Source organism: Martes martes, assembly GCF_963455335.1.
Source record: "Martes martes genome assembly, chromosome: 15".
Taxonomy (NCBI): domain Eukaryota; kingdom Metazoa; phylum Chordata; class Mammalia; order Carnivora; family Mustelidae; genus Martes; species Martes martes.
Window position 1 is genome coordinate 47722402 of NC_137903.1, and position 19826 is coordinate 47742227.

At 38.3% G+C, this 19826-nt stretch overlaps 1 protein-coding gene across 2 annotated transcripts in view; it reads right to left on the reverse strand.

Moving 5' to 3' along the window:
• The window catches only part of SWT1 (SWT1 RNA endoribonuclease homolog), a 100051-nt gene that overhangs the window by 3348 nt on the left and 76877 nt on the right, over positions 1-19826 (reverse strand). Inside the window, exons 17-18 of one of the 2 annotated variants that reach the window (XM_080824191.1) lie at positions 16258-16324; positions 10940-11004 (exon numbers count right to left, since the gene is read on the reverse strand). In XM_080824191.1, coding sequence (XP_080680317.1) covers positions 10940-11004; positions 16258-16324 — 132 coding nt within the window. The remainder of the gene's footprint in view (positions 1-10939; positions 11005-16257; positions 16325-19826) is intronic. The other variant, XR_013967995.1, reaches the window with a different exon arrangement.

Genomic DNA, 19826 nt, shown 5'->3' on the forward strand with positions numbered 1-19826 from the left:
TGAAGGAAAATGGAATACAATGTAATGCTAATATAAAAATAGCATAACAGCTAACAGCATATTCAATGGTAAAGACGAAAAGCTTTCCCCCTAAAATCGTGAACAAGACAAGGATGCCCACGTATCACCACTTCTACTCAACACTGTACTGAAAATTCTAGCCAGAGCAATTAGGCACAAAAAACAAATAATAATAAACATACAAATTATAATCAAAGAGGTAAAATTATCCCTATTTATAGATACTAAAGAAACCACAAAATACCTGTTAGAATAAACTAAATCAACAAACAAAAATCAATTGCATTTTTCTTTTTTCTTTTTTTTTTTTTTAAGATTTATTTATTTATTTTATTGAGAGAGCAAGAGCAAGTGGGGAAGGGGGACAGGGAGAGAGAGAATCTCAAGCTGACTCTGCACTGAGTGCAGAGTCCCACGCAGGGCTCAAGCATACCACCCTGAGATCAAGACCTGAGCCAAAACCAAGAGTCAGATGCTTAACTGGCTGAGCCACCCAGGCACCCTAACTGCATTTCCATACACTAGAAATGGAAATGAAGGAAACAATTCCATTTACAATAGCATGAAAAAAAGTAAAACACTTAGAAATAACTTCAAAGAGGCACAAGACTTGTACACTAAAACCCATAAAACACTGCCAAAAGAAATTAAAGACCTAAACTAGTGGCATACCATGCTTATGGATTGGAAGATAATGATAATACTCCCCAAGGCAATCTACACAGTCAACAAAATCCTTATCAAACTCCCAATCTTTTTTTATAAAAATTGATCCAAATATTCACATAGAATTGCAAGGGACCCCAAATAGTCAAATCTTGAAAAACAATGTTTAGAGGACTCACACTTCCCAATTTTGAAAACTCAAAATACAAAGCAACCTTAATCAAAGCAGTGGTACTGGCATACAGATATACAGACCAAAGGAACAAACTTAAAGCCCAGAAATAAATCTCACATACATGGTCGACTGATTTTCAACAAGGGTGCCAAGATCATTCAATGGGGAAAAAAAAACTTTTTTTTTTCCCCCTTCAACATTTGGTGCTAGGACAACTTGATATCCACAAGCAAATGAAAGTCAGACCCCTACCTCACATCATATACAAAAATTAACTCAAAAATGCATCAATGACCTAACTGTAAGAGCTAAACAATAAAATTCTAGAAACATTCATGAGTTTAGCTTTGGCAGTGGACTCTTAGATATGATGCCAAAAGCCCCAGAAATACAAGAGAAAACACATAAACTGGACTTCAACAAAATTAAAAACTTGCGGGTCCCAGGGTTGCTCAGTTGGTTGGGCGACTACCTCAGCTGGGATCATGATCCTGGAGTCCAAGGATCGAGTCCCACGTCGGGCTCCCTGCTCAGCAGGGAGCCTGCTTCTCCCTCTGACCCTCCCCACCATGCTCTCTCTCTTTCTCAAATAAATAAAATCTTTAAAAAAAATTAAGAACTTTTGTGTATCAAAGGGTGCTATCAAAGAAGTGAAAAGAGAATGTATAGAGAGAAAGTATTTGCAAATTATATATCTGATGGGATCTAATACCCAGAACATGTAACATGTCAAGCTGCCAGGTACCACGGTGGTTAATAAGGACAATAAGCCAAACTGAAAGTAAAATCAACTTTTTTCATTTACTGTGACACGGCAAACAAGAGACAAAGTTAAAGGTGCCCGTGCCCTAGTGCTCCATTTTTCCTTATAGAATGGCACTGGGTTAGGGCCAGATGTTATACAGTGCAGACAGGGGACATCATCTCATTGCTGAGGATCCCAAAACTAAGGCTATCTCTTCATGGACCCAGGGGACTGAGAGGTGGGGGTCTTAGTTCATTCCAGCTGCTATAACAAAATACCAAGAGCAGGAGGCTTATAAACAACAGAAATTAATTTCTCACAGTTCTGGAGACTGGAAGCCCAAGATCAAGGCACCATCAGGGTCACATTCTGGTGAGAGCCCTCTTTTATGAGAGCATTAACTCCATTCATGAGGCTCAACCCTCATGACCTAATCACCTCCCAAAGGCCCCACCTTCTAAGACCATCACATTGCGCAAAAGGATTTCAACATATGAATTTGGGAGGGACACAAACATTCAGAACATAGCAAAGGAAATAGGAGGAGAAACCCACTGGGTCAGAGAGGAGAAAAATACCTCGGCCAAGGCCTCCAAAAAATTCTCAGAAGTGCCTGAGAGATGCCTCAGCCAAAGCCCCCAGTAAGGACGCCACGAAATGGAAGTTGCCTGGGCTAGTAATGCAGATATGCATGCAAGCTCAGGCACCGGGGGCCTGGGCTTTGCCCGTGACTCCCTCCAGAGGAGTGCCATACGTGGGCTGTGTGCCAAATCTGGAATGGGGAAACGCAGCTTGTTCCCCAGGGGACCCCACTAGACAGAGCCTTGGAAGGACTTCGTGTCAGGCCTGGAAGGTCACACACAGGATTCTGGCTTGGAGCCAGACTCCTCAGAAAGACTTCTTATAGCTCAACAACAGCAAGAAAATGGCCCACTGAAAAATGGGCAAAGGACTTGCGTAGACATTTCTCCAAAGACAGCCAAAACAGCCAACGAGCACACGGAAAGACGCTCCACCATCATCAGAACTTAGGGAAATACAAATCACAACGAGATCACACTTCACACTCATTTGGACAGCTGTCATCAAAAAAATAAATAAATAAAAGAAAATAAATTTTGTGAAGGATCCAGAAAAACTGGAAGCCTCATCTATTGCTGGTGGGAAGGTAAAATAGTGCAGCTATCAGGGAAAAAAGGCAGTAGCTCCTCAACAAGTTAAATGCAGAATTCCACTCTCAGGTACGTACCCACCCCCCCAACCCCCAAATCTGAAGGAATTGGAAGAATGCAAATGCTTGTATGCAAACAGCAACACTTCACAACAGTCCAAAAGGGAAAACAATCCCAGTGTCCATCAACAGACGAGTGGAGAAACACAGCACGGCCTCTCCACACAATGGAGTCTTACTGGGCCAGGAAAGCAGCAAAAATACTGACACATGCTACAACGTAGATGACCCTCAATACTATCAGGCTAAGTCACAGAAACCAGATACAAAAGGTCACACGTTGTAGGATTCTATTTATAACAGACATTCAAAATAGACAAATCCATAGAGAGAAAGCCGATGAGTGGTTGCCAGGGTCTGGGGGAAGGGAGGAAGGGGGAACAAAGGCTTGCTGGGCATCAAACTTTCCTCTGGGGCGACGGGGATGTCTCAGGACCGAGAGAGGGGATGACTTGTACAAGAGAGTGAATGCACTAAATACCCCTAAACGGTACACCTAATAATGGTTAATTCTTTTATGCGACTTTTATCTCAATTAAAAAAAGAAAAAAGTGCCTATGTTTATTTTGTAGTAACTTCTGTCATAAATAATGAGTCGGGGGTGCCTGGGTGGCTCAGTGGGTTAAGCAGCTGCCTTCAGCTCAGGTAATGATGCCAGAGTCCTGGGATCGAGCCCTGCATCGGGCTCCCTGCTCAGTGGAGAGCCTGCTTCCCCCTCTCCCTCTGCCTGCCTCTCTGCTTACTTGTGCTCTCTTATCTCTCTGTCAAATAAATAAAATCTTTAAAAAAAAAAAAAAGTCAAATTTACTGCAAACTATTACTGCTACCTACAGACACAGAAAACAGTCTTTCTCTTCTCATTAAAGCAGACGCGTCAAAGGGCTAAATGTAGTTTGCAGATTACTTTTCTCCATGGCTTTTTTCTGTCTAAGGCTTCTTGGACAGACCAGGTCATTCATTTAATGCAAGCATTCTCCAACTGGAATGTTCCCTGCAGGCATGGACAACACAGACGGCGGGGTTCCGCCCTCCAGAGTTTCTGACACAGAAGGTTCAGGGTAGAGCCTTCGAGTCTGCATTTCTTGCAAGTCCCCAGATGCTGCTGACACTCAGGTCCAGGAACCACAAGGACGTGAACTACAACTCTAAGGTAATCTAGAAGATACTACCATGGAGTTGATTCCTGGCATCAGAAAGCAGTCATTCCCAAAAGCACCTGCCCCAAGGAAAAGCAAGCAGCTTCTGACTCACAGGCCGGGTTAGGCAGCATACCGTCTGGATGTTACTTCAGGATGCTGACGTCACAACTAACTTGCATTTCAGACAGAAAAAAGTGACCTTTGAGACTGGCCTCGCTCATATGCTAGAACACACGGTTCGAGCGCTCTCAGGGCAAACAAAGCAAATTGCAGGCTGTAGCTTCCTTATTTCTCATATATATGAAAGTGATCACCCAGGATACTTGTTTAGTCATCTATTTGATTATCTTATTAATTTACCATCCTGGATATTCTAGGCCAGCTCCTCGTCTGCTCAGGGTAAGCGGCAGCACCAGCACAAAAGCCCTCTGGAAAATTCTACAAACTACAGAAGACAAAACACAAACTTATTTATAGACATAAACACCAAGGTTCTATCTGCTGGGTCTTGGAATTCAACGTCTGATCAAAGCTACTTGCATTCTGAAACCTTATTTCCTTACTTTATCAGAACCTATGAGATAGTTTTCTGTTCTTGAGCTATTGAATTATTTGTCTGTTGCAATAAATGTGGCGGTGGGCACATCAACAGTCTCCTCCTTCACCACGAACATTTTATAAATGTTTGTTTTAAATGTTTGTTTTTTTAAAAAAAAAAGCCAGATTAGTAAATTCAGGCAACATAAGTAATCATCTTCCTCAGCATTCCCCAAAGTGGTCCGCTGTCTGCAAGTTAAGTTATTCTTCTGTTTTTACCTCTGTGTCCCAGAAAAACTCTGCCACCTTTCCTCTGGTGCATCTGGCCCTGTGTCTAGTATGAGCCACAGAAACCAAAAGGACCTCTCTCATTCGGCAGCTTATTCGAAAACCACGAGCCATAGCGCACATCTGAGGCAAGTCTGAGAGCTACTGGTCATTACGGAGACAGCACATAACTTCAAAACAAACAACACAGTAACAAATCTAAAAGCTCTTCGCCAAAAGCCTGCTAAGCAGCAATCACCATTTTTCTATGTATTCAAGATATTAGATATATTTCATCTCTCTTCAAAAATCATCCTTTTGGGTATAAGAGGGAGCTTATTAATTGACATCATACTTGAAATCCCTGGCAAAATAAGTGATAAGACAAAGAAGAAAAAAACCAACTACAACTACTTCAAATCTGAATATTCAACTTTGACCCCAATACCACCCCATTAAAAAAAATTCCCAACTGTTCCAACAGTAAAGTGAAGTCAAAATAATTTTAGACATCTGATTGGAACCATCCTGCAAGGGACTCTGCCCTCCAAGTTATCCACTCTACCAAGTGAGCCTTCTCTACATTCACAAATATGGCTAAGGTTGGGATGCCTGGGTGGCTTGGCTAGTTAACTGCCCAACTCAAAAATACTGGCCAAGATTGACAGACATTATATATTTTAAGTTTTAATTTTGATTCCAGTTAGCTAACCTACAGTGTAATATTAGTTTCAGATGAACAATTTAGTGATTCAACATTTCCATACATCACCCAGTGCTCATCACAACAAGTGCCCTCCTTCGTCCCCATCACATATTTCAGCCATCCTCCCACCCACCTCCCCTCTGGTGACCATCAGTTTGTTCTCTATAGGCAAGAGTCTGTTTCTTGGTTGGCCTCTTTTTCCCTTTGCTCATTTGTTTTGTTTCTTAAATTCCACATATGAGCGAAATCATATGGTATTTGTCTTTGACTGATTTATTTCACTTAGTCTTAATATACTCTCTAGCTTCATCCATGGCATTGCAAATGACAAAATTTCACTCTTCTTGATGGCTGAGTAATATTCCATTGTGGTGTTCCGTTCCATTATCTGTTCATCTATTGATGGGCACTGAGGCTGCTTCCATAACTTGGCTATTGTAAATAATGCTGCAATAAACATAGGGGTGCATGTATCCTTCCTTTGAGTTAGTGACCTTGTATTCTTTGGGTAAATACCCAGTAGTGCGATTACTGGATCATACAGTAGTTCTATTTTTAACTTTTTGAGGAATCTCCATACTGTTTTCCACAGTGCCTACACCAGTTTCCATTCTAACCAACAGTGCACGAGTGTTGCTTTTTTTCCACATCCTCATCAACACCTGATTTGTTTCTTATATTTTTTATTTTAGCCATTCTGACAGTTGAGGTGGTAACTTGTAATTTTGATTTACACTTCCCTGAATGATGTTGAGCATCTTTTCATATGTTTGATGGCATCTTCTTTGGAGAAATGTCTGTTCATCTCTTCTGCCCATCTTTCAGTTGGATTATTTGGGGGAGGGTATTAAGTTTTCTAAGTTCTTTATATATTTTGGATACTAACACATTATTGGGTATGTCATTTGCAAATATCTTTTCCCATTCAGTAGGCTGCCTTCCAGTTTTGTTGATTGCTTCTTTTGCTGTCAGAATCTTATTTTGATGTCATCCCAATAATTTATTTTTCCTTTTATTTCCATTGCCTCAGGAGACATAACTAGAAACATTCGCTAAGGTCAATGTCAGAGAAATTACTGCCTGTGTTCTCTTCTCAGATATTTATGGCTTCCTGTCTCAATTTAGGTCTTTAATCCATTTTGAATGTATTTTTATGTACAGTGTAAGAAAGTGGTCCAGTTTTCCCAACACCATTTGTTGATGAGACTTTTTCCCACTGCACATTCTTTCCTGCTTTCTTGAAGAGTAATTGAGCATATAGCTGTAGGTTCATTTCTGGGTCTTCTATTCTGTTACATTGGTTTATGTGTCTGTTTCTGTGCTGGTACCATACTGTCTGGATCACTACAGCTTTGTGATAGAACTTGAAGTCCAAAACGGATTCCTCCAGCTTTGCTTTTCTTTTTCAAGATTGCTTTGGTTATCTGGGGTCTTTTGTGCTTCCATACAAATTTTGTTTGTTCTAACTCTGTGAAAAATGCTCTTGGTATTTTGTTAGGGATTGCATTAAAAGTGTAGACTGCTTTGGGTAATATAGATACTTGAACAATATCATACCAGCCCATTAGCATGGAGTGCCTTTCCATTTCTTTGTGTCATCTTCAATTTCTTTCACCGGTGTCGCATAGTTTTCAGAGTACAGGTCTATCACCTCTTTGGTTAGGTTTATTCCTTATGGGTTTTGGTGCAACTGTAAATGGGATTATTTTCCTAATTTCTCTTCCTACTGCTTCCTTATTAATGTATAGAAATGCAACAGATTGGGGCGCCTGGGTGGCTCCATGGATTAAGCCTCTGCCTTCGGCTCAGATCATGATCCCAGGGTCCTGGGATCGAGCTCCACATCGGGCTCTCTGCTCAGCAGGGAGCTTGCTTTCCTTCCTTTCTCTCTGCCTGCCTCTCTGCCTACCTGTGATCTGTCAAATAAATAAATAAATAAAATCTTAAAAAAAAAAAAAACTTCTTAAAAAAAAAAAAAGAAATGCAACAGATTTCTGTATATTGATTTTGTATCCTGTGACTTTGCTGAATTCACCTAATAGTTCTAGCAGTTTTTTGGTGGAATCTTCAGGGTTTTCTACATATAGTGAAAGTCTGGCTTCTTCCTTGCTGATTTAGATGACTTTTATTTCTTTCTGTTGTCTGGCTGCTGTGGCTAGGACTTCCAGTACGATGTACTGTATTTAACAAAAGTGCCTTGTTCCTGGCTCAGTCGGTTAAGCAGCTGCCCTCAGCCCAAGTCATGATCTTGGGGTCCTGGGATGGAGGCCAGCATCTGGCTCCCCATCCCCCTCTGCCTGCTCATCCTTGAGTGCTCTCTCTCTCTCTCAAATAAATAGAATCTTTAAAAATAAGTGTCTTGTTCCTGACCTCAGGGATAAAGCTCTCAGTTTCTCCCCCACTGAGGATGATATTAGCTGTAGTATTTCACAGATAGCCTTTATCATGTTGAGGTATGTTCCCTCTAAACCTACGTTGTTGTAAGTTTTTATCATGAATGGATGTCAACTTTGTCAATTGCTTTTTCTGTGTTTATTGAAATAACCATATGGTTCTTATCCTTTCTCTTACTGATGTGATGTATTAAGTTGATTTGCAAATATTAAACCACTCTCACAACCCAGGAATAAATCCCATGTGATCATGGTGAATGACTTTTTTTAATGTATTACTCAGTTTGATAGATGTTATTGTATGTATGTATGTATGTATGTATGTATTTGGTGGGGGGTAGAGAAAGATAGTGGGGGCTGGGCAGGGGGAGAGAGAGAATCTTTAGCAGGCTCCATGCCCAGAACAGAGCCCAATGTGGGACTCGATTTCATGACAATGAGATCATAACTTTAATCGAAATCAAGAGTTGGGCGTTTAACCAACTAAGCCCCACAGGTGCCCCAACAGATGTTATTTTTTTTATTTTTATTTTTTAAGATTTCATTTATTTGACTGACAGATCACAAGTAGGCCGAGAGGCAGGCAGAGAGAGAGGAGGAAGCAGGCTCCCTGCTGAGCAGAGAGCCCGATGCGGGGCTCGATCCCAGGACCCTGGGATCATGACCCGAGCCGAAGGCAGAGGCTTTAACCCAATGAGCCACCCAGGTGCCCCCAGATGTTATATTTTTGACACAAATCTCTTGTACACAAACCTTTCAATGTGGCCTATCTGTAAAGATCCATAATAGAGTATAACTGATGGACAGTCTGAAGATTAAGGTAAAAAAATCATTTTCACCCCCAGCTATTACAGACTATGCATGCCCAATGGTTTTAGACTTTCTTGGAAAAACTTAATCTAGTGAGTAAGTGAGCTTTTATGGCTGTACTTAGTAACATTTGTGCATAATTATCAATCCTTGTGTCTTGGCATCAAATAAATTTATCAGTCTAGATTAACAGCAGATGCACCTTGATAGTTAACACTGTACCTGCTCATAAAATTTTATAGCAACACAGATATATATGCAAGTTAAAAGTCGCTAATGAGTTGTGGTTCAGTGACAGAAATGGCATATTACACGGCAGTGGAAGTACCGTCACATGAACTTGCTCCAATACCACTGATGTATCAAAGAACAACTCAAGCATGATGCAAATTTCACATTTTCTTACATATAATTTCAGAGGAACAGAGAAAACTATCCAACTCAACCAAGCTACTTAGGAATACACAAAACACACATGTGCACACACTTTAAACAGGTACCAGAACATCATTCACTTCGGGTGTTGCAACTTTACGTCCAATTTCAGATAACCTTCCTTCCACCACTCTCACTGACCACAAGCTGTAACCATTCCAAGGGCCACGTCCACAAGCAAACTTTGGTTCTTTTTCAACAAAAAGGGTCAGATTTATAGTCACATTTACATATTTCTATTTTAGCCATTTAACATGTAAAACTGATGCCACTTTGATTAGGTTCCTACCTTCTTTTTTAATGTATCTCTTAAGTTTTTGAGTGATGTGCCTTAGACCCATTTTTCCCAAGTGTCTTTCTCTGGCATGATTTTGCATAGCACGGAGGTGATATTTAGGAATGAATAGATCATGTCACAGCAGGACTGACTGTAAACCAACATGTAAACCATGCCACCACATGGATGAATCTCGATGTTGAGTCAAAAAAGAATGACGGGAATGGGGAGTATGAGACTGGAGGGCAACACTGACAGCCTTAAGTTGGTTTTTGTTCCTCATGAATTTGTTTGCCTGCACTCAGGACTGGAGGGCTTCACATGTACACCCTGTATATTAAAGAATCAGATTTATACTGCTTCCCCCTTTCTTGTTACATATGAATGCTATAAACTAAATTATTTTTAAAAGAATATATATGATACCATTAAGTACAAAAGCAGGTGAAATTAATCAACATATTTTTATTGACACATATACCCATAAAGATGAGAATATAAACACAAAATCTCTAAGGAGAAGCTGGAAGGAAGGATCCACTCAGGGATGGGTGAAGGTCTATTCTGTCCAATAAATGACAGGCACGAGTATTCTTTGTACTAGTGTGTCTTCAAAACATGGTCTGGGGAAAATAAGTCTTTCAAAGGGTCTGTGAGGTCAAAGAGGTCAAAGCTATTTTCATCATAAGACCAAGATACAATTTGCCTTTTGCAATCTCATTCTTGCAAGAATGTACAATAGTTTTCCAGTCATACATGACATGTGATTATGAAAACAGACTAAATTCAAAAGCAGCTATCAGAATCCATCTGTCTTCTATGAAGCCACATGTCAAGAGATTTACAAAAATATAGAATCTCACTCTTTGTTGGGAAAAATTATTTTCATAATTATAAGCTTCTTATCTTAACATGCAATTGATTAGTTATTATTTTGAAATTTCTAATATAGCAAATATAGATAGATATGACCCCACACAGAAGAAAGGTCTCTGGGGTCTTCAACAATTTTGTAAAATATAAAGGAGCCTTGAGACCAAAACTATTGAGAACCACTTTAAACCTTATACCCATGTTTATACACACACACACACACACACACACGGCTCTTCTGGTATGTATGAACTATTTCATATTAATAAAGAAATATAATAATAAATTAATAATTAAAAATCATAGTGTAGTAATAATAAAAATAGTGTAGTAGTAATAAAAATATTATAGTAATAACAGTAGTAGTAACAAAATATTTATTTTAATAAATAGTACTATTAATATATTAGTAATACATGTAATACATACTAAATATAGTACATGTAATTAAAAATACATGTAATAAAAATAATAATGCATTAATAACGAACTAAATATAGTATGTGTAATAAAAATAGTGTAATAAAAAATCATAAATAAAATAATTAAAAAATCATAGTATAGTGCAGACACGAAAAAGAGTTTTTCACCAGCACACCAAGTGGTGCTATATACAGTAAAAGCTTATGACAACTGCATTACCTAGAATACAGATGGGACTTACCGATACTCAGACTGTGAAACACAATCATAAAGTTCCTGGGCAGTGAACTGGACATTTCTATTTACCTGAAAAGAACCAAGATGTAGTTACTAAAAATGTGTATGAAGTCAAATGAGCAGTAAGAGCACAAGTAGAATGACCCAGATTCTGAGGGAGCAGAATGTCAAGTTTCTAGCGTTTACAAAAAAGAACAATCACGAGTTCAGTGATCACAACGCATCAAAAGAACAATCACAATTAGTGATCGCAATGTTTTACACAATACTGAACTGTATGTAAATGTACTAGTCCTCTTGTTACAACTTAATCTGTTTATAGAACCAGAAGTGATCTAGGATTCTGGGGTTACGGGAATAACAACAAAGCAGATAAGCACTCTGTAGATCAAGTGGAAAGAAAAAAATGTGTACTCCATGCAACACTAAATTTTACTCCTACTGGCTCTCATCAAAAGATTCATGCTTCAATTAGCCTAGAGTTTAAGAAGATTTCTAAAGCACATATTCAGTATTTCTTTTCTAAAAGAAGCAAATGTTAAGAAGTTGAAATTACTCTATATTTAAAGGACTAGAGTAGATTTGGGGTCATACAGGTAGACTATTTTAAAAGTAGAAGCAGCCACCTCTTGTTCATATCCTAAACATTAGAAATAATTCAAGCTGAAAAACAAAATTAACCACTCAACTTTAACAACATTTGAATACTATGGCTGACCCTTGCAAAAATTATCACTGATGAACCTTCTCTTTTATTTAAATATTAACTTTATAAAAAGTTTTATTTGCAGACATCTTCTAAAGGTATGTCTTTCAGACTATCAAGGTCTGAAGGTTTTAACTAATATGTTTAAGTTCATAATATAATTCAGAGATATAATTTACAATACTGTAAGTATAAAAGTCCTTGATCATACAAAGACTCACCACGGCACACATGTGGAGGACACAGTGATGGAATCCTGTATTTCTTGGGGCTTCCTACTGATTTAGGTTATATTCTACTTATGTGCAGGGGAAGATCTTTTTATCAGATAAACAGCAAAGTGCCTAAATTTTCATGAATTCTGAATTAGTGATGGAAAACTAAATGAGATTATCTTCTGTTCAATTTACTTAAAAAATATTTAAAGTTATAAATTTTTTGGTGAGGAAATTATCATATTGTGTAGAAAATGTTTCATTAACTAGAGGTTAAAAATACTGTTTTTTTTTTTTAAAAGATTATTTGTTTCAGAGAGAGGGAGAGTTCATGTGCCTGTGCAAGTACAGGGAGGTGCAGAGAGAGAGGGAGAGAGAGAATCCCAAGCAGTCTCTATACCGAGTGAGAAGCCCACTGCAGGGCTTGATCTCATGACTCAGAGATCATGACCTGAGCCAAAACCAAGAGTTGCACAGACACTCAACCAACTGAGCCACGAAGGTGCCCCCATAGTTTTTATTTTTATTTTTTTAAGATTTTATATATTTATCTGTCAGAGAGAGAGCATAAGCAGGGGGAGCAGCAGGCAGAGGGAGAAGCAGGTTCCCCACTGAGCAGGAAGCCCAATGCAGTACTCAATCCCAGGACCTAGGGATAATGACCTGAACCAAAGGCAAACGTTTAACCGACTGAGCCACCCAAGCACCCCATCCTCCCATAGTTTTAAAATACAACATTTTAAATCTATATAATCTTAAATTTTGTTTATGTTTTGTTTATGTTAATTATATATAATATTTAATATTAGATTTAATGACTATAAATTGGTATTTAATTATAATTAATTTTTAGGTACTTTATAATTTTTATTAAAAGATCTTCTAGGGGCACCTGGGTGGCTCAATGGGTTAAGCCTCTGCCTTTGGCTCAGGTCATGATCTCAGGGTCCTGGGATCGAGCCCTGCATCAGGATCTCTGCTCAGCAGGGAGCCTGCTTCCCCCCCTCTCTCTGCCTGCTGTTCTGCCTATTTGTGATCTCTCTCTCTGTCAAATACATAAATAAAATCTTTTTTAAAAAAAAGATAATATAAAAGATCTTCTAAAAATGTTTAAGATATACATTTACATATACATGCCATATACATGTCAAACAGTCCAATTCCTTTTTCTTTGTGTGATCTCTCATGTCAACGAGACTCTGATATTTTTGCTATTGTCCCAATATGCCAGGACTTATAATGTATGCAAACTTAAGGCTGGCAAATGTCAACAACCTTGCTGATGTTTGATCAAAGGATGAAGGAAATAATCTGTTCTCCATCAACTGTTGAGAAAAAATCAGCTAAAGAAGTGGTTTTGAACCTGATGTGAATAAAAAATATGAATACAAAATAGTTCCTTGGGCTTTTAGATTTTTAGAAGAAAAAAGTATCGAGATGTAGCTTTAGTTTTAAAAGCAATCACCCACATACATTCAGACATTTGTCCCAGAGCACAGTTGAGGTATAAGGATTGTACAGTTCCAATAGGCCTCTGCCTTCGGCTCAGGTCATGATCTCACGGTCCTGGGACCGAGCCCCACATCGGGCTCTCTGCTCAGCAGGGAGCCTGCTTCCCCCCGCCCTCTCTCTGTCTGCCTCTCTGCCTACTTATGATCTTTCTCTCGGTCAAATAAATAAATAAAATCTTAAAAAAGGGGGGGGGGGCCTGGGTGGCTCAGCAGGTTAGGACTGTACAACTCCAGATCACAGCACATGACTTAAAAAGTAGGCAGCTAATTTACTATTAATAAAGGAAAACTGAAGCACAAATTCATGATATATATTACAGGTTCTAGCCTGAAATATCTCTTTTCATCATATTCATCAGTTTCGATACATTTTTAACCACTCATCTTGGGACATTTAAAATTACACTGTTAAGCATCATTTCTATGTCCAATTTTAACTCCCAGGGGAAAAAAAAGCTAAAAGATGCCTTTGTCAGTAAACAGAGGTATGACTATAGAGCTGACTATGGAACTGGTGTCCTCAATTCTTTGTTGAACTGTTTATGATGAATGCCACATACTAGAGATGGCTATACTGGTTTTAATCCTTAAAAATTCAAGAACAAAAGGCAAAAGTTGAGTATTAAAACAGCTCAACAGGAGCGCCTGGGTGGCTCGGTCAGTTAAGAGTCTACCTTCAGCTTGGGTCATGATCCCGGTGTTCTGGGATCAAGTCCCGCATTTGAGTCCCTGCTTGGCAGGGAGCCTGCTTTTCCCTTTCCCTCTGGTACTCCCTCAGCTTGTGCTCTCTCTCTCTTTCTCTTTCTCAAATAAATAAATAAAATCTTTTAAAAAATTAAAAATAAAAATAAAATAGCTAAACATCTTAAAAGATTTAGATGATCTCAAATGTGATGTTTATGATGTGAGAAATCCCTCCACTGTAGTAACTGGTATAGGGGGTAAGTGCTGCTAAGAGAAAGGATTTTTAAAATCTGGGAATCAGAGCCACATAGTCTTATACATAATGACGTAGGCATTTCTCCCAGTACTCCCAGCAATAGGAAGTGCTAAACTTAAAAAAGACCTATGTCCCAGGTTTTTCCAGGATATGTGATTTTAAAATTGCCCTATTGTTTCCACAAATATATTTTTGTTAGAATTAATGGCTCCATTTAAAATTTGAAAAGTATGATATAATAACCATATAAATCATCCCCAAAGAAATCCTCTTAATAAACACATCATGTGGTCAATACAGTATTAAGGCTGATTTTCTAAAAAGCACACATAAACACTACTCACTCCATAAACAAGGTCACACTACTGAACCCTTAGCTCTGTGTCTGGTACTGTTTGGAACACTTCAGGTACATTAAACTATTTATTCTTTTAAAAATATCTATTATTTATCTACTGATGTTATTCCCATTTTACAGTTGAAGAAACTGAGACAAAGAGAACTAAGTAACTCTTCTAAGAGCATACCATACAGTTGAAAAGGGGTAGACCCAACATTTGAACACAGGTAGTTTGACCCCAGTCTGTGTTCTTAATGTCAGATGTTACATACAAAGACATATATAAAGGACAAACCAGAAATAAAAGTGAATATATTTTTAAAAGTTGGACTCCAGGGGTGCCTGGGTGGCTCAGTTGTTAAGCGTCTGTCTTTGGGTCCTGGGATCAAGCCCGCATGGGGCTCCCTGCTCGGCGGGAAGCCTGCTTCTCCCTCTCCCACTCCCCCTGCTTGTGTTCCCTCTCTCGCTGTCAAACAAATAAAATCTTAAAAAAAAAAAAAAAAGAAGTTGGACTCATAAGAAATGTGAGACCTGAATATATGTCACATTCCTTCATTTGGAGCATTTAAAAACTTACAACACACACATACACACACACACACACACGCGTGCACACATGCACGCGCACGCACTTGAAAAGAAAGAACATACAGGTACATGGGAAGAGAAACTGAAGTTCAACAGAATGCTCTCCCTGACTGGAGGAGATTCCGCTGACTGAAGTAAGTCAAGCAGAGAGAGTCAATTACCGTATGGTTTCACCTACTTGTGGAGCATAAGGAATAACACGGAGGACACTGGGAGATGGAGAGGAGGAGCGAGTTGGAGGAAATCGGAGGGGGAGACAAACCATGAGAGACTGTGGACTCTGAGAAACAAACTGAGGGTTCTGAGTGGGGCGATGGGTGAGCCTGGTGGTGGGTATTAAGGAGGGCACCTATGGCATGGAGCACTGAGTGTGATGCATAAACAATGAATCTTGGAACACTGAAAAACTAAAATTAGAATAGAACAGAATAGAATAGAATACTCTCCCTCACTCAGTGCTGATGAGGAGAGCTCCCAAGTTCAGTCACAAAACACACCAGAGCCTCACCGCAGCCCTCAGCTCTCACACCAAGGGTGTATGCTACAGCTACAGAGGAAGAGGAATGATAGCTTTCCTTTTCACTAATCGCTGGTTCTCAAACCGAGGTGGCTCTTTCTCCCTAGGGGCCCCCTCGGTCTGTGAGCTGAGTGGGGCAGAAGGATATTTTCGGTTGTCACACTGACTCAGATATTGGGATTTAGTATGTGAGGAGCAGCGATGTGAACGCCTGCAGTGTTCCACACAATGGAGAAATGACCCGTTCCCGAAATGCCAACCGCACCCCTAATGAGAAACAATTCTGTGCTGGAGAAAGTGTGTTATTATAGGACTCTTATGTTTTTATTTTATGAATGAAAGAAAAAGTTTAATCTGTCTTTGACAGACTTCCGTGGCCTTTGAAAATTTAAAGCAAATGCCAGTTAAATAGCATTCTGATGGTTTTAGACCTCTATCATGTTTATTTATAGTAAAACTTGCTTATGGTGGAAATATGATAAACATTTAAAAATATTTCTCATACCTCATACTTGATTAGGAAGTTATAGAGGGTCTCAACATCTTGATAATTACTGTTAGGGGCCAAAATCCTAAAAAATAAAATAAAAACAAAGGAATGGGAATGAATGATTTAAAAAAATAGTATCTTGAACTTTTCCTCAAAATACATCCATACTGTGAGATCATTTATTGTATGGTCAGTTTAATTCAACAGAGATCAATTTATTAAAATACTTTTGCTTATTTATATTGATACTTACATCACCATTTAACCAACAAGCATAAGCATTCTTACGTGAAATTCACCTTTGGAATTACAATAATACAGATTTCTCAAAACATAGATAGAAATGAGAGGTGTGATTACACTTCAGACCTTTTTTTTTTTTTAAATATTTTATTTATTTATTTGAAAGACAGAGATCACAAGTAGGCAGAGAGGCAGACAGAGAGAGGAAAGGAAGCAGGCTCTCTGCTGGGCAGAGAGCCCGATGTGGGGCTCAATCCCAGGACCCTGGGACCATGACCCAAGCTGAAGGCAGAGGCTTTAACCCACTGAGCCATCCAGGTGCCCCTACACTTCAGACCTTTTAAGCAACAGGTAACGCTTGAGGAGTTGCCACAGAAATGTTCAACCAATCCCAGTGGACAACTGATTAAACTGTCAGACACATAAAAGAAATCCTGATAAAAGATTTCTGACTAAATTCAAGTAATACTGTTTCAACTATCAGCCTAGCATAGTATGAAAAATTATGAGTAAACAGAGCAAGTCAGTCACTGAGAATAACACTGAGTCATAAAAGTAACAATGGAAAGTAACATAAGGACATAAAAATATAAATTTATAAATAACAGAAACATAAAAATACAAATGGAAACAAGGAAAAAGTAAAAATAAAAAAGGAAATGGAAGAACATATTTCTCCACCTAGCAGCAGAGTATTAGTTCTTATTTTCTTATACTACATATTTCTTAACCCTTTCAGGATGAAGTTTTTTTGTTTTTTTGCTTTTGAAAAAAGAAGAAAAGAAAAGTTGTCTTTTGACTTTGGTATGGTAATGATGAGCCATGCCTGCCTGCCCGGATTTTCTAGCTGTGTGACCCTGGATGAGTTCTGTGTGACCTATTTTCCTTTATCTGTTAAATGAGGATAGTAGTAATCCTTACTTCATAGGATTCTTATCAGAATCAAATGAGTGCCTTAAAGAAAGTCTTTAGAACAGTGTCTGACATACAGCTAGCATTAAATATTATAAGAGTAACAATAACAACTATTATCATCTAATAGTTTCAAGCCACAGAATAACTGCACAATGATCTAACTGATGAGAAATCAAGCCACCTCTATTCATTCTTAAAATACAAGTGCCTTTTAATTACAATGTCTCTAGGTCCTCACGTCCTTGCCAATGCTTGACATCTTTGGACTTTAGAGTTAACCGATCTCAATAAACTTAATTAGATCTTTAAACTATTTGGCTTTTATTAGACTTGTGGGAAAGCTTTTATAAATAATTGTTCAGGACAGAGTCGAATTTTTAAAGGGGCTGTACTGCTGGGGAGGGGAGACATACGGAATAAAAAAATACTAGTTTCATGGAAAAATTTCTTTCACCCAGCAAGTAATTTTAAAATACAAATAATCTCCTAACCAAAAACAAAAACAAAAACAAAAGGTGGTGGAGGATGGGAGGGGGAGGATAATACATCAGTGAGAATCCATAAATAATTTGCTTATGAAAATGAAAACAAAGCAATCTAAGTGAGATAATCTTTCAGAAAGGCAATGGAAAGAAAAATAGGATGTCCTAATTTTGTAGCCAAATGTAAATAAACTACCAGCAATGTGGAGTAATTTACATCTATTCATCTTGCTAGCCTTGGATTATTTCTATAAAGGAGAATTAAGAAATTAGATGTAACAAGATGTTTTACATTGAAAGCCTTATCTATTCCAAGATAATATCACAAAGAAAGTATTTTTCCAGAGAATAAATGAACATCTCTCTGTCCTGAAATACTTCACAAGAAAATTGGTTTGAGGCAAATGAGTTATCTATAGCAACAAGTCATACCTAAAGTAAGAAATAAATAATTACATCATGCTAGTTTTCCAGTTTTTCCAAAAATTTTTAGACTCCCAACCTGGTTTTGTTTTTTTAACAATTTTACTGAAATACAGTTTACATACTGTAAATTCACTCACTCCAGCAACTCAGTGATTTTTAATAAGTTATAGAGCCGTGCAACTATTACCACAACCCAGTTTCAGAGCATTTCCTTCGCCCAAATAGATCCCTACGGCCCCTCTGCAGCCACTTTCTGTTCTCACCTCCAATGCCAGCTCCAGGCAACCACTAATCTACTTTCTGTCTCTACAGTGTGTCAGTCTGTAAGTACTTTCCCTCTTACCATCACAAAGCACAGGTGTCACTATAAATAATGTCCTACTATAACACAGAGTCAGTGGATGAGTCAAAATCTAGTGGATAGTGGCTAAACCTCCGAATGTATCTGGGAAGTAAAAAAGCAAGATGCATACTAGAGCTGCCCACGAGCCGAACAAGAGACCATTCTCTCATTCAACAAATATTTGGGTCCTATTATGAGCCAAGCACTGTTCCAGGCCCTTGGATACATCAGTGAACAAAAAGACAAAGATGCATAGTAGACCGAAGCATCGTAATTCTAAAGAGTTTGTGAAAGAAAAAAAAAAACAAAAACACAAAAACCCTGACCAAGCACAGGAATATAATGAAGGAAGAAAAATATCTCATTGTTACCCATTTGAAAATCTCCTCCCACTTATCAATTGCTACTTGTAAACAAACAAGTTTACAAGTTATTCCAGCGACGAAACACAGAAATCTTAAATTTCAAAGGAAGAAGGCATTTGCTCCAAGTGTAAAGATCTGATTGTCTGACTAAATACCACAAAATTATGTTCGAACAAAGAAAGGCATACTGGTATGCCAGCATCGTTCACAGATATGTTACTGTTCTAATCAGACTAAAACTATTAAAGCTGTTTTCTAAAACTAGGATATGTATTATAGGGATTTGTTATAAAATTAATATTTTTAATTCTAAATTTTTATCTTTATCTTTTTATTTTTATTAATTTTAATGTTAATTTTTAATTAATTTTAATTTAATTTTTAACTTTAATTTTTAAAAAATTTTTTTTAAAGAGTGACAGCAGGAGAGGGAACACAAGCAGGGGGAGTGGGAGAGGGAGAAGCAGGCTCCCCGCTGAGCAGGGAGGAGCTCCATGCAGGGCTCCATCCCAGGATCTGAAGGCAGACGCTTAAGGACTGAGCCACCCAGATGCCCTAAAATTTACTATTCTTAAAGACTGTTTTGAGGCAAAGTGAGCCCCCAACACACTAGGCCATCTAGGGTAAATTTAGACTTCAATAAGTCCTATGAACTCTGAGTTGATGAGAATGGAATCTGGCCTAGTACTAAAAAAATTTGCCAACTTTCACTAAGCAGAAGTACAGCTTGTTGAAAATATACAAAAAAATAAATGGAGAAAAATGGCTTATGGACTTCCATGCCTTAGTAATTCCCCACACAGAAATTCT